This window comes from Podarcis muralis, chromosome 2 (assembly GCF_964188315.1).
Source record: "Podarcis muralis chromosome 2, rPodMur119.hap1.1, whole genome shotgun sequence".
Taxonomy (NCBI): Eukaryota; Metazoa; Chordata; class Lepidosauria; order Squamata; family Lacertidae; genus Podarcis; species Podarcis muralis.
This window is the reverse complement of record NC_135656.1, coordinates 65,912,670-65,926,972: the sequence shown is the minus strand read 5'-3', so window position 1 is coordinate 65,926,972 and position 14,303 is coordinate 65,912,670. Positions and strand designations below refer to the sequence as shown.

General features: G+C 41.6%; 1 protein-coding gene across 1 annotated transcript in view; it reads left to right on the top strand.

Annotated features, from left to right (window-relative positions):
* The window catches only part of ADAM19 (ADAM metallopeptidase domain 19), a 53,273-nt gene that overhangs the window by 19,149 nt on the left and 19,821 nt on the right, over positions 1 to 14,303 (top strand). Inside the window, exons 4-8 of the mRNA XM_077924627.1 lie at positions 6,215 to 6,293; positions 7,727 to 7,803; positions 10,320 to 10,512; positions 10,986 to 11,051; positions 13,767 to 13,838. Of these exons, the coding sequence (XP_077780753.1) occupies positions 6,215 to 6,293; positions 7,727 to 7,803; positions 10,320 to 10,512; positions 10,986 to 11,051; positions 13,767 to 13,838 (487 nt within the window). The remainder of the gene's footprint in view (positions 1 to 6,214; positions 6,294 to 7,726; positions 7,804 to 10,319; positions 10,513 to 10,985; positions 11,052 to 13,766; positions 13,839 to 14,303) is intronic.

The window sequence follows — 14,303 nt, the reverse complement described above, 5'->3', positions numbered from 1 at the left end:
ACCATGAGGGATAGCTCAGTCTGTAGAGCATAGGACTCTTAATCTCAGGGCTGTGGGTTTGAGCTCCACCTTGGGTGGAAGACTCATGCACTGGAGGGGATTGGACCAGATGATCCTCATGGTCCCTTCCAACTATGGTTCTATGATGCCATGGAGGCATGTTGGAAAGTATGGATTTATCTCTCCATTCTGGTGGAGGCTTCAGACTGATGAAATCTCCAGAAGAGCCACGCGACAAGGGAGCTGCAATGTGTGTGCCTCTGTTCCCTTGTTGCCATTCGGATGACACAATGCTCTTTTCTAACCTAATTTCCATCTGCCTCATACATAAAATATTTGACACTCCCCACCCTATACCACAAAATAGAAGCCTCTTCACTGCAGGCACTTTCGCTGATCTGCCCCATGGTGTTAAGATGGAGGATTTGTTAGGAACAATGGTATCATTGACAGAGCCGAGCCGAGCCAAGAGGGCTCTGAATGGGGCTGGAAACGAGACTTTAAGACATCTGTACATTGTGGCTGTGGGCCAGGCCCTTGCTCACTCCTTGGATCTGACCCTGCTCCTGAGGTTTGCAGCTCAATGAAAACTGGCAGCAGCTGTCCACATACAGCCTGCATCTGTACTTCAGCAGGAGGACATTCAAAACTGCAGGCAGCAGCAAGCAGCCTGCACCCACAGAAGTTATTCTTTCAAAGCAAACACTGGGTGCATGCTATGTGGGTGTATCAAGGTCAGCTTTCCACTGCCTAGATGTGGGCCAGTTATTTTTTTCTTCTGGGTTAAGGCTGCAATCCTCCACATATTACCAATATAAAACAGGTTGTGTGTGTGTGTGCTCCAGCCATTTCTGAAATCACATCAGCTTTGAAAAACAGTTCCAGTTTTGTTGTTAATCTTATCAGCAGAAGCAGCTTCCTTTCTGAAGCACTGCAGATAGAATATGAGATTGAAGCCAACAGCTGGCAAAATACTATCAGCCCCCTGCAACAGGGTTGGGCTGATGCACAAACCACTTTTTGAAATCACTGACTGGTCAGTCTTTGTTAGAGAATAGAGCCTATGGTCCTGACACTGCTTTCCTGCCAGGTAGTCTGGATCTGGCTGATTTTTCGCGACATTCACTGTCATAGTTAACTTGTATTCTTCTTTAGGGCCATTGCCTGTGATGCTGGAAAAATAATAACTGTCATATTAGTCAGCAGAACCACTTAGTGATTTTCATCCCTTTGACAGGAAAGAAACAAAAAGTATTTTTTTTTTTGGGGGGGGGGAGGCAGAGAATCTGAACCAAGTGGCTCATATTACTTTATCACAAGAGAAACTTAGAGCCATTTCTGTACAGTATACTGGAAGTGCCTAAGGTCTGCAGTAAATGCATATGTGAGTTTTAATAGCAGAGGTAATGAGGAAGTGTTTTGTGTGTTGTGAGTCGCTTGGGAGTGATTTCTTGGGGGATCCATATTGGTGGTGTGTCTACCTGGTGGCAGGTGGGACCAAAGCCAAAAGTGGGCAGAGGCACCCATCTCTCCCTCCCCACCTCTTTTTCTCTCTTTTGTCCTCTGTGCCCTCCTCTTGCTTTGGTTCTGTGGTGGGTGGAAAGAAAAGAAGCTTCTCCTTCTTCCTGACCAGCATGAAAACCCAACAAGTTGGGAAGTCATCACTGGGCAAGGGGATGGTACAGAAGAGGATGGAGCAGGGCTAAAGAAGAGAGGTCATGGCAGAAAGGCACTGGGACCTGCATCCAGTCCAGGGGTTGGCAGTTCCCCACTCCTGTTTTAGCAGGGGTGACAAAAAGACATTTATTTATTTAGGCATTTTCAGAACTGCGCCTTCATCTAAAACATGGACCTCAGAGACCTGTTGTACATAAAAGTCAGTCCAAATCTCTACTAAATATTTGTTTAAAGAACCAGAACAATAACCTCTGAGAAATAATAAACCAACCACTATTCAATGAGCAAAAGTTAGAATGAATAGTTTGGAGTGAGATAAACCATGAGCCCAGGTTCATATGTAATGCTATACAAACCTATGGAATAGTGTTGGGTCTCACGAGAACAGCACTAATGTGGCTGCAGTTTTTACTGGTGCTCATTCAGGCTAAGCCATGATTTGGCTTAGTGCCAACATCTGAACCATGTCACAATCTTGTGTGTGTGTGTGTGTGTGTGTGTGTGTGTGTGTGTGTGTGTAACTTATAGCGCACAAAGAAAAATGTTTACCACAGCTGTTTGGGATATGAACATATTGGTGAGCAATGCAGAAACCAGACCTTCCTCTTTCAAATAAATAATAACACATGCAAAAAGTTGGCCAAATGACCTCAGAATTACATTGCTGCTCATGTGTTAGATCGCCATTTCAATGTTTGGTTTTATTTTATGCTGGATTTAACTGTAGATCCCTGCCAGGCATTTGTTTAGTGTCCAATTAAAGATGTTTTATTTTTGTATTCATAATCATGAAATGGTGTGGCTCATAGCCATTAAGTTAGCTTAACCCTGCTTATTTTGGGTCCATGGGTTTGACAATAAGAACATAAGAATTAGAAAGGTCTGTTTTTGTTTTTTCAAAAAATATAGGGATTGCAAATAATCTCAAAACAACATATGTTCCAGACAGTAGGATGACCTCTGGAGGTGGGGAGTACACAGGTAGGGCTCCTTGACTGCCCCATGTGCTTTCCCTCCTCTTAAATTCCTGATGTAAAAGCTGTTGTGCTGGCCTCTACCCATAGGAAAAATTAGAATCTGTGACTTGTCTTGTTTCAGGACTTAGCCTAATTTGTCACATGCTGGTCACATTTGTACTTCGCATCTTGCCCATACTCGTTAACCACAGCATGACACATTTAGCATTTACTGACATTTGTGTGGTAGGCTGACAAAAAATGGAAACCAGCAAGTTACAGTAACTGAAAATTTTCATTTTGAATATTTTAATCCTGACTTTTTAAAAATAAAAATACCACGTGATTACTTGTATTTTGACTTCTCTAGAGTAAGATTCACACTCAGGGCCAGGCTGGGTCATTTTGCTGCTTGAGGCAAAACCACTGCCCTCACTGTGCCCGGCCCCCACCTTGCCACTGGGCGCCTGCCACTTGCTGTGGCTTGGCACTCACTGCCCAGCACTTGCCACTGTTGAGTGCTCAACATGTCCTGCTCCTCCACCATGGTGGCTGTGCCCCAATCCCCTAGTGGGACATAACAGTTCTATTAAGTTGCACCTGATCTTCTTGGAATATACCGTGTAAAGTGGAAATGGCAGGACTTTTAGAGCGATGGGATCTCAGTTGATCTTGGGGCCCTGGTAAATACCCACCCTCCGGAGTTAGCCTTGACCACAATAATATTAAGTTTGCATTAGTAGGGCAAAACTCAGATGGTTGGGTTTTGTTTGCTCGGTGTAAATAACCCCAAAATTTCCTGTTTCTTTTGTAGTCTAAAGAATGGCATCATAGGTTGGGAAACAATAAGGGGAAATGGAGTGAGAGACACACAATTCAGGGAATGTATAAACAATATCCATTGAGCTTATAGTGCCCTTAGTGTCATCGTACATATGCCAAGGTGCAAGTCATAACTCAGTAGCTTTGAATCTATCCTCTTTTAATCAGATGTCCAAAGATGGGAGGAGATGAAAGATTTTCAAGAAAAATGAAGTTCAAGTGAACAGGCATAGGGGTACAGTGTTATATGTATGGGTAACTTAGGTAACTTGGAGTTGTGATTTGGATGAATGGTGATCTGCATATGCCAGTTCATGAAAGAGCAATGATTTTATAGCTCCCCTGACAATTCATTGCCTATTAGGACAAAATGGTCATACTCAAGCTCTCAGCTGATGTCAGCTGGCCTTGGTTATCGGTGTGTCAGTTATCACATGCTCTTATCTTTGACTTTGGATATACCTACAAGTATTTGTGTTTTATACCAGTTTGTTATCAGCATCCACCCAAAAAACTTGGATATTGTTGTTTGGTAAGGCTGAAAATTCTGTTTAGAGATCCATCTTCCCCTCCCTCATCCTCACAGAACTACAATTACCAGATTCTCCTGTCAGAGGGAATGACCATTTTGTTTCAGTCTGTACTACAGATATATTGCTCAAATATACTTTCATATTCTTGGTCTCAGCCCAGACTTAAGAACCAGGATATATACATTTGTGTGTGTGTGTGTGTGTGTGTGTGTGTGTGTGTGTGTGAGAGAGAGAGAGAGAGAGAGAGAGAGAGAGAGAGAGAGAGAAACTAAATGGGATAAATTGTCACAAAAATTATAAACAGAATGGGGAAAGTGGGTAAATGGGATTTTGTCTCCTCTCATAATATTAGAATGCTAGAATGTCCCCTGATGAAACTGATTAGCAAACAAAAAAGTACTACTCCATTCAAATTCTAAAATTCCATGTGACTTCCATGTTTTTAGTTATAGTTTCATGTGTGCAATTGAACTGACAACTTGGAAGATATTACACTGGTCAAACCCTTTGCATATCTGTGAGGGGCTTCCAGGAGTCACTACTTTAATTATTATTATTATTTAGCCTCATCTGGGTTTACCACACCTGAAGCAAGTTTGGCACAGCCTCTCCTAAGGCCATTCCTTGATCTGAGCATATTGCTTATGTCAGTTTCCTGGAAGCTAATACAGTTTGGGTGGTGAAAATAATTGTTTCTTGCTTTCCAGACCATGACAACATAGGAGATAATAGAGAGCTTACTTTGCAGTATTTTTTGTTTAGGGTTTTTGTTTTATTGTGGTTATCTGTAGTCTGCAGTTGCAAGGCTTAGTGTTATGTATCAGCAAAGAAGGCCAGGGAAGCCAAATTAATTTTGCTGGAGTACAGTAATGATAAAAGGTTGCCATATTAGCATTAGTTGGCTTTATTTATCTCTAGAGCACATTCAGTATACAGAGGTACTTTTAATATCGTAACCTTCTGTGAAATACATGCAGCTAAGAGCTAACAGCTTACCCTAGGCCAGACAGTGAGCAATACAACTTTTGAAGTTAACTTAAATGATGCAGGGGTTTAAATGATGATCCTTCTGAAGGGAGCGAAGAAAAGAGATGCATTTTCCTTTATCTCTCCTGATGACTCACAGATCATGGTGAAGTGCCAGGGGCCATTTGTCGGTGAATACCAGACTTCCTGCAAAGCCTCAAAAAGCCTATCTTTCCTCTAGTTGCATTTGTATATTTTACTCAGCTTGATGGTGCACATTGCGGGTTATTTTAGCAACAGAGTGGTGTCCAGCGGAACAAGACAGCACTGCCCACTTGGCTTCCCAACATGGAACTCACTGCCAATACCCAAGAAGGAAAAGGGCAAGTCAGTGGGGAGGTCAGCGCACTGCAAATGCGCTGGATTATCTCTGCTGCTGTGCTTGCACAGCACCAACCTCTGCCCCACCTCTCCTCTCCCTCTCGGTTACCAGCAGCAACCTCCACACTGGGAAGCAAGGTGAACAATGCCACCTCCACTCCACTCTGCCATGCCAGCTGCATCTCCAACAATATATTGTACAGACCCAAAAGAAGATTTGTTGTTGTTGTTGTTTAGTCGTTTCCGACTCTTCATGACCCCATGGACCAGAGCACGCCAGGCACTCCTGTCTTCCACTGCCTCCCACAGTTTGGTCAGACTCATGCTGGTAGCTTTGAGAACACTGTCCAACCATCTCGTCCTCTGTCGTCCCCTTCTCCTTGTGCCCTCCATCTTTCCCAGCATCAGGGTCTTTTCCAGGGAGTCTTCTCTTCTCATGAGGTGGCCAAAGTATTGGCGCCTCAGCTTCAGAATCTGTCCTTCCAGTGAGCACTCAGGGCTGATTTCCTTAAGAATGGCTAGGTCTGATCTTCTTAAAAAGAAGATTCTGTACTTTTATTTATTTTAAAGATTTCTATTTTCTACATACAACTTTGGCAGGCCCAAAGGCCACATGACAATGTTGTTGTTGTTTTTTTAAAAAAAAGCTTTTGTAAGATGATGAAGAAGAAGAGTTTGGATTTGATATCCCGCCTTTCACTCCCCTTCAGGAGTCTCAAAGCGGCTAACAATCTCCTTTCCCTTCCTCCTTTCCAGATATTGGTGTAAGCCTTTAATGATGTATGATAGGAAGATTTCACAAAGGTGGACAGTTTAGGCAGTGACATGCAAAATATAATTCTTTCCTGCTCTCTTTTGTCTCTCCTTTGTTGCTGGCAGGCACCTCTTTGCACCAGGCTATACAGAAACTCATTATACTAAGAGCGGAACTCCCCACACTGTGACTTTGAACAACACAGTAAGTATTGTGTGCCCAGCCGCAGAGTCCCCACCCCAGGGAGCCTAGCTGACTAGAGGGAATAGTGAATGGAGATAACAACTGTAGGTTGTAGTTGGTTTCTCCTGTTAACTATGGTTTGCTATGATGTGTGAACTGGGCCATACGATACAAACTGGATTGGCTCTTGTTGGCTCTTGTTCCACCATGGCAGGTCACACTTCTTCTCAAGAAGTCCTATTGAATCTAAAACTGGATATCCATGAGCTGGCCACTCTGCTCTTGTCCTCTGCTAAGAGGGATCTGAACGTTGGTTATATTCTCAGTTCACTGCAAAGCTAGCCCTTGCCAGCTGGCTCATATCCAGCAGGACCTTCTTCATGAATTAACTGAGTGGAAATGCTTTGACTGGCTGGCACTTCACCGAAACAGTGCAAAAATTCATATTGCTAATTAGATGATTTAAAAATGAAAAAGCTCATGTCTATGAGCTCATCCTTCTTGATGCTGCTTCCTCTTCCCTTCCTCTAGGCTTAAAGTTTCATAAGAAAGATTACTGTGGTGGAATTTTATTGGCAATTGGGTTGTAAAGCACATTTTTCTTGCCATTTGTAATGACAGGAACCTGCTACAATAGGGCTTTATCACTTCATGCCATGTGGGTGTTTTAAAGATCTGAAAAGTAACAATGCTCCGGGAACCATTTGGAGTGAGCAGTAAAGTTCATATTGATTTCAGTGTGCTTTGGATCTGGCCTTTAGGCAGGCTTTCAAAGGAATTACATTCAATAATACTGCAGGACTCAATAGTATTATGCCAAACTGAGAGGTTATGAGTAACTGATCTGTACTTTATTCACAGCTGAATATTTCTTTATGAGATTATAGAATAGGAACATTTCATTTATCTGTTACATTTATATTCCACCTTTCTTCCAAGAGGCTAAAGACAACATACAAGGTACTTGCCTCCATTCTTTCCTCACAGCAAACTGTAGAGATAGTGACAAGCCCAAGGTCACTCAATGAGTTTTGCAGAGATTTGAAATTGGGCCTTCTGAGTCCTAGTCTCAGCATTTTAACTGTTACACCAGACGAGCTGCTTACAGTGGTGGAATATACCTAAAGAAAAGGAGACTTGAATGTATAGTTGTTTTCCCCCAAATAGTACATGTACATTGCCAGATGGAAATGACAATGCGTTTATACTCAAACCATGTGCTTTAGTCACATCTACCCTTCTTGGGGTTTCAAAGCACCTTAGGTTTCATTGACAATAAAGGAAAAAAAGCATATGAACTATGGACTTCTCATATGCAGGGTATTTTGGGGAGCAGGTGGAGAGGAATCTATACATTTTGCCATCCTCTTCTTGCATCAACCATCAAGGGGGGTTGAGGAGGAAGAATAAATTTACAGAATAATACCTTGACAGTCTTTGTTCTGTCCTTCCAGGATCATTGCTTTTACCATGGTACTGTGAGAGAGGTAGAAGACTCAAGTGTGGCACTCAGCATATGCAATGGTCTACGGTAAGGTCAAGCTCATCCTTACAGAATCTCAAGTAAGATTAGTTCTCTGGGATCACAGGGACATTCTGATAGTCTTGTAATTCCCTATCAGACGATATGACAATGACATTTTTTTTTAAGCCATTCATTAGTTATTTTTAAGCCATACATGGAGGAATGGTGACAGATGTTAATGGGTATTAACTATGGCAGCTGTTACCCATCCATGAACACAGTCTTAACAGTGAGTCTGTAAGTGACTGTGGAGGCCAATTCTGGTTCTACACATCCTTCCCCTGTGGGGGCATAGGTTTTCAGGCAGGAGTTGATCACGGTGAGGATTTGCCAAGTGTGCCTTCCTCTTAACACATTTCTCCGTTTCATCCTGAGTTTGTGTTTCTTCAAAGCCCATGACACCTTTGGTAAAGGCTGTTCTCCAACTGGAGTGTTCACAGGCCAGTGTTTCCCAATTGTCAGTGTTTATACTTCATTATTTTTAAGATTTGCCTTGAGAGAGTCTTTCAACCTTTTTTGTTGACCACCAGCATTACGCTTTCCAATTTTAAGTTCAGAATAGAGTAGTTGCTTTGGAAGATGATAATCAGGCATCTGAACAACATGATCAATGAAGCAACTTGAACTGGACTTGGACTACTGAGCTACACTGTTGGTAACAGAATGGTAGATTTGATTTGTTTATTTATTGCACTTATATCCTCCTCTTTTCCTACAATGGAACCCTGTGCAGCAGACATGTGGTTCCTAAGTGGTCTCCCATCCAAACACTGACCACACCTAGACCTGTGTAGCTTCAGCAAGACCATGCCCTAATCTAAGCCACAAGAACAGTTCTTATGTTGCCCCAGCTCAAACTTAGAATCCCCACATAATTGTAGGGTTGGAAGGGACCACAAGAGTCATCTAGTCCAACTCTCTGCAGTGCAGGAATCTTCTGTTCAACATAGGGCTCAAACCTATGACCCTGAGATTTAAGAGTCTCATGCTGTACCAACTGAACTATACCGAAATGACAAATGACATCAATGAGGGATCCCCAGATATGTACATTCAAAAGGAGGTTATCTGCTTAAGATTTTCGTCTCCAGGCACCATAGGAAGAAATGTTCATTAGGTACTCAAGATTCTATTCCTCTGAATTCTATCTTACATAAAATCTCATCATCAATAGACTCATTTCAGTATCTTCAGTTTCCACCGCATGCTTGCTTTCCTGCCTTCTTAGAATCTTATCTCTTTATCTCAACAGATTATTCTGAATTTCTCCCTTTCAGTGCTAGCATTTTATAGCAATTTTGACATACATGCATCTTCCGAAAAGCTGTTCTCTTCCATTTAGCCCTCACAAGAACAGAATTCTATAACATCCCATGTTAGCCACAAGTCTGTTGTACAGATACGCACATATTTATTCCACGTGAGATGATTTGACCTCCTGAAATGACAAATTAAAGAGATTATTTTTATAAACAGGACGTGGTTTCCTTTTGGTCACCTTTATTCAAAGCCATTTGAAAGCTGGGCTGCCATCCAGCCAGGAAACAGTTTTGGCCAATTTTTATCCCCCCCCCCCCCCAAATCCCTCAATGACCTCAAGTCACTTTAATGTAAACAAACTGTCCAGTAGTGTAAACAAAGCAAATCCTGGCCATTTATGGCTGACATAATACACAGAGCCCACACAAAATAGGAAGCATCGCAGGTGCATGCTGGCCTACTTTCACCCCCCCCCCCCATTTTCCGGTACTTTATCCCTGGCTGCAAAATTAACATCTGAAACCTCATTTTTCATTTACAGTAGAGTTGGTCCATGTGCTGGCCAGTATCCTTCATGTTGTTCTAAGTCCTTTCAGAATTACTGGAGGAATACAGAAGCTAAGCACTTGCATATGTTTGTACTTCTCAAGGGGGGAAGTGAGCAGGTGGGGAAGGGTGTAACTATCTCTAAGGCCAAACACTTCTTCCTTGGTACAATGCACTCAAAACAATCTCATTTGAGAAATTGTTCCCAGTCATTCTGCATAAATAATAACTGGGGGAGCAAAAATACCCAATTTTATGTAGGCAATTCTCATGAAACAATACTAGTTTCCTTTGTTGAAAACAGGCCTTTCTGTAATTTGTAGTTGAAGTGATCGCAACTAAAGCCCATTTACTGAAAATAAGTGCCCAGAGTATTAATAATAAGGTATCCTAGTGCTGGCTTCTGCTAGCGCAGAATATGACCCCACGTGTTCTCTTACCCTTCCGTGATCTTGTTGTTGTTGTTGTCTGCACAACATACACCAAGCTAGGTGGTTATGGGTTTGTATTATAAGAATCACTGAGTTGGAAGAGACCATGAAGGACATCTAGTGCAACTTCCTGCAAATGCATGAATCTTTTGCCCAACATGAGGCTCAAACCCATGACCCTGAGATTAAGATTAAGATGCTTTAGCGACTGAGCAATCCCAGAGAAATAATGAAGTGTCAATACTTGCCTTCCATAACTTCTGCTTTATTGATTTTGTCTTCCAGTGGCCTTATAATCCTAAGCAACAACCTCAGTTATATCTTGGAACCACTGCCTCATAACCAAGAGCAACACTTGATCTACAGGTCTGAACATCTCAAGGTTGCCAGGGGTACCTGTGGAAACCAGCATTCAGGATCAAAGGCTATGGATTGGCTTGGAGAGTTGACAAGCCCAGCCGGGTCCAGTTATCGCAGGGTTAGTACTTCTGAATTATTCCGTTGCATCCCAGAAGACATCTGTTTTGAAAGCTTTAAGGAAAACGATGATTCATGCTTTAAAGTACTTCACTTGTATTATCTCAATAATCATGGGAACAGCAGTATAAAAAAGGCCACATCATTATTCCTAGATTACAGATGAAGGACTGAGGCTAAAAAAACAGTAATTTGCCTTAGGTCCCCCCCAGGAAAATGAAGTCTAAGCTGAGAATCCATAACAGAACTTCTCCTTCCTCTTCTTTGCCCACATGCCACCTATACTGCCCTCAAATCTGAGCTGAAGAGGTGGGGTTTTCTCTTGAAATTATGAGGACTACAAACAGTTTCTAATTATGTCAGTATATGTGACATTTTTGAACCTGACAAAACGAGTACATTTTAATAAAAGTGTTTTTTGAATTTTAAAGAGCTTCATGAAACAGTTTGGGATGTGTACTTTTGTCACCATAGGTGAAAAGGGATGACCAACAGTCTATGAAATACGTGGAGCTCCTTCTAGTGGCTGATTATGCAGAGGTAAGAGGGATGTAGATTTATACCAGATCCAGAATCAAACCCAGGGTAGACAGTTCAGGGGCAAACTACTTATTACACGTGAGATCAATGATTAGACCTTCTGGTGATTTGTCTTTTTACTTAAAAGGAGCTGTAGGGGGATCCTGCATCCATATCCCTACCCCTTTGGTGCTAATAGTAACTTTGGAGGCTGCTTTAAAGTAAAAATACAGACAATTATGACACAAAATCAAAATATCCTGCGTGATATGTTAATTGGCCCTGGTGAGCTACCAAAAATACCAAAACAGGAATGTTTTGTCTTGGATTGTTTTATTTGATGTTTTAATGTGTTTTAAAATGCTTTGATATTTTTTCTTAGAAATACGAAGCTATATAGAAATAAAATGAGTATGATTTATGTGCTTTTTCCAAACCTGATTTAACAATGCTCCTTATCCCAGTTCTGTGTAATTCTCTTCTCCTGTTCTCTTAGCTGCAGACCCTTCTGCTGAAACATATAGCAAAGGCTCAAACTGTATTGAGAGCACTCATATATTTCATATTGTGTATGTTAGCAACTGACAGAAATGTAAAAACATCCTGTCTGCATGTGCCTGGAATCTGTTTCTAATCAGTGACCTGGAGCTAGTTGGGCCTTTGTCTTGTTAACCATCCCCAAGAGCATTAGGTCATTCACGCATCTTTTATTTTAATGGCTTTTTTCCCTGGCACACTCTTCTCCTAAGATTTCATCGCTGCTCATATAATTTATGTCGGGGTAACTTGATACTCTCTGCATAACTGGATCTCTTCATAACTGTTGTTTTCCCACTTGCAATTTTACAATTGATGTAAAGGGCACATTTCCCCTGTTGTGACATATCTGTGTGTCTGCACACATGCACATACACACAAGGCTTCCATTATGCTAGAGTTTGTGTCTCCGAATTCTCTATGCATAAATATCATGCATAACAATTGTGTTCAGTTAATCACAACTAGTGCCATTTGGATTTTACAACCAAAACTGCAACCCCACTTGGGCCACTGGCTGCAAATTGTTCCAAGCAGAGTAGACAAACCACTGCATTTTTCTCAGCCTCAGACAGTGGTGGGGTACCTCTGGCCCACTGATCTAACTTGTAGACCTGGCAGGCCTGTTCACTTGCTCAAGTCATGCTACATATATGGTGCCAAGCATGAGGCAGGAAAGGATGTGGCTACCTGTCAAAAGCAGGGTTTGGAGCAGTGTTTCTCAAGCTTGAGTCCTCAGCTGTGGTTGGACTACAAACCCCATCATCCGTAGCTAGCAGGACCTAGCTAGCTAGCTAGTCAAGGTTGATGGGAGTTGTAGTCCATCCGCAGCTGGTGAGTTCAAGAAACACTGGTCATTGACACCTGCAAAACTCCCTGCCTATGCTATTGTGGTTTGATTTCAAATTGTGCAGGCAAAGGAGAACATTTCACCTGGTGATATTATAATGTCAGGTGATTGACAGGTAGGCACTGAGAAGCTGAGCAGGTGGTGTGAGAAAAATAACATTCTGGGTTTTCTAGTTGTCTTCTCGCCCTCCTTTTACTAGACAAAGTGAATATAGAAATACATAAGGAGACATCAGAAAGAAAAATAGGCAACCTTTCCCCCAATCACTCCCTAAAAGGTGTGTGTGGGGGGGGGGAATCCACTTCACAAAACAGACCCACAAAGAGTAGTTGCTTGGATCAAGCAACCTATGTTCAGTTAACAGACAATATTTTAAGGGACATGCGCATCACACCCATTTCTGGGTGGTGTTTTTTTGCAGACACCGCAAAGCAGAAGCTACATCTGCTCTGCGGTGTCTGCAAAAACCAGCACTGCAATTTATGGAGGTTGCTATGCAAACATCTGGATGGGATAAGTTGCCCCGAGGCTAGTGTGGGTGATGCAACCAGCAGAGCTTGAGGGACAGGGATTAGAACACTGATTACTAGATAGCATGCTGTGCATATGAGGAGAATACAACTAATCCTGCCAAAAACTTATAGGCAGCATTTCAGGATAATGTTACAACTGTGTTCGGTCATGTAGGACAAAGAGATTGTGCTCTTTTTATAATTACAAATAGCCTGATACAGAGGAATAATCAACACTGGTTAGTGGGCAGTCTGCTGCAGCAAGAAACCATTAGCATCTATGCCATCTGGACTGTACTTTCATGAGCCCCACTAATCTGTCAGGGGTGAGTGGTGACACTAATTCTTCTAGGACAGGCAGGGTGACCAGAAGAGTTTCTAGGCTCTGCTGTGCTAAGATCTGGTTTTGATTTCGGTGCCATTCTGATGTTGCTGAGTAAGCCACATCATAAGGGCTGTGTACCTCCATAAGGGCTGTTCAAGCTTTCCATTTCTAAAATTAGAGATTATTACAGCGGTGCCTGAAATGCACAAAGGTGCCTGAAATGTGCTCCAAAAACTTGACCGCATAAAGACTATGCTGAACTTTTTAATCTAAAGAATTCAAAAAATTATTTAAGTGTTTTCTGGAAGCGCAGAGTACAAGGAAATTATTCAAGCTTGTAAATGTTCGTGGGATAAATTGAAATGCGAGTTTCAAATCCCTGGTAGTTGGGCTGTAAAAACAGGCAGCTCCCCAAGTGAGTTAGGCCAGAATCTCAAAGGAATAAATTTCACAGAGTTAGGAATGGCAGTGATATTTTATGGAATAATTCTGAAATGCTTTTCCCTCCCCAGTTTCAGAAACATAATTATGATCTTCAAGCAACCAAAAATAAGTTACTGGAGGCTGCCAATTATGTAGATAAGGTGAGACCAAATAGCTACGTTTTATGAGAAAACTGTTTTTATTTTTTTAAAGAAAGATGCCAAATGCTAAGGACTTAACTACATGCTTATATGTGAATATTTGCTTTTTAAAAAATTAGAAAAGACTTTGGGGAGTTTCATTTGTTGTTTTAAAAAAATGGCAGGGGGAGGAGTGCTTAACTTTCATCCCTCCCATCATTCCAACTTTCACCCCAAGGTCGCTGTTCTCCTGTGAAGTTCCAAATGTGTATTTGAAAGAGATGAAACTTAAGATAAACCAATAATTAGTTAATTTAAGATAAAAGTGTGTATTGGCAACAAATAAAATATAAATGAAATAAGGAATGGACGGTAGGTCGGGTCTATAGTCTAAGGAGCACTTTTTGCTTTATTGATTTGTAATTAATATTGTCTTTATTACTGTTTTGTTTGTGTTCTTGTTTTGTTTTTTCCTTTTTTGGTGTA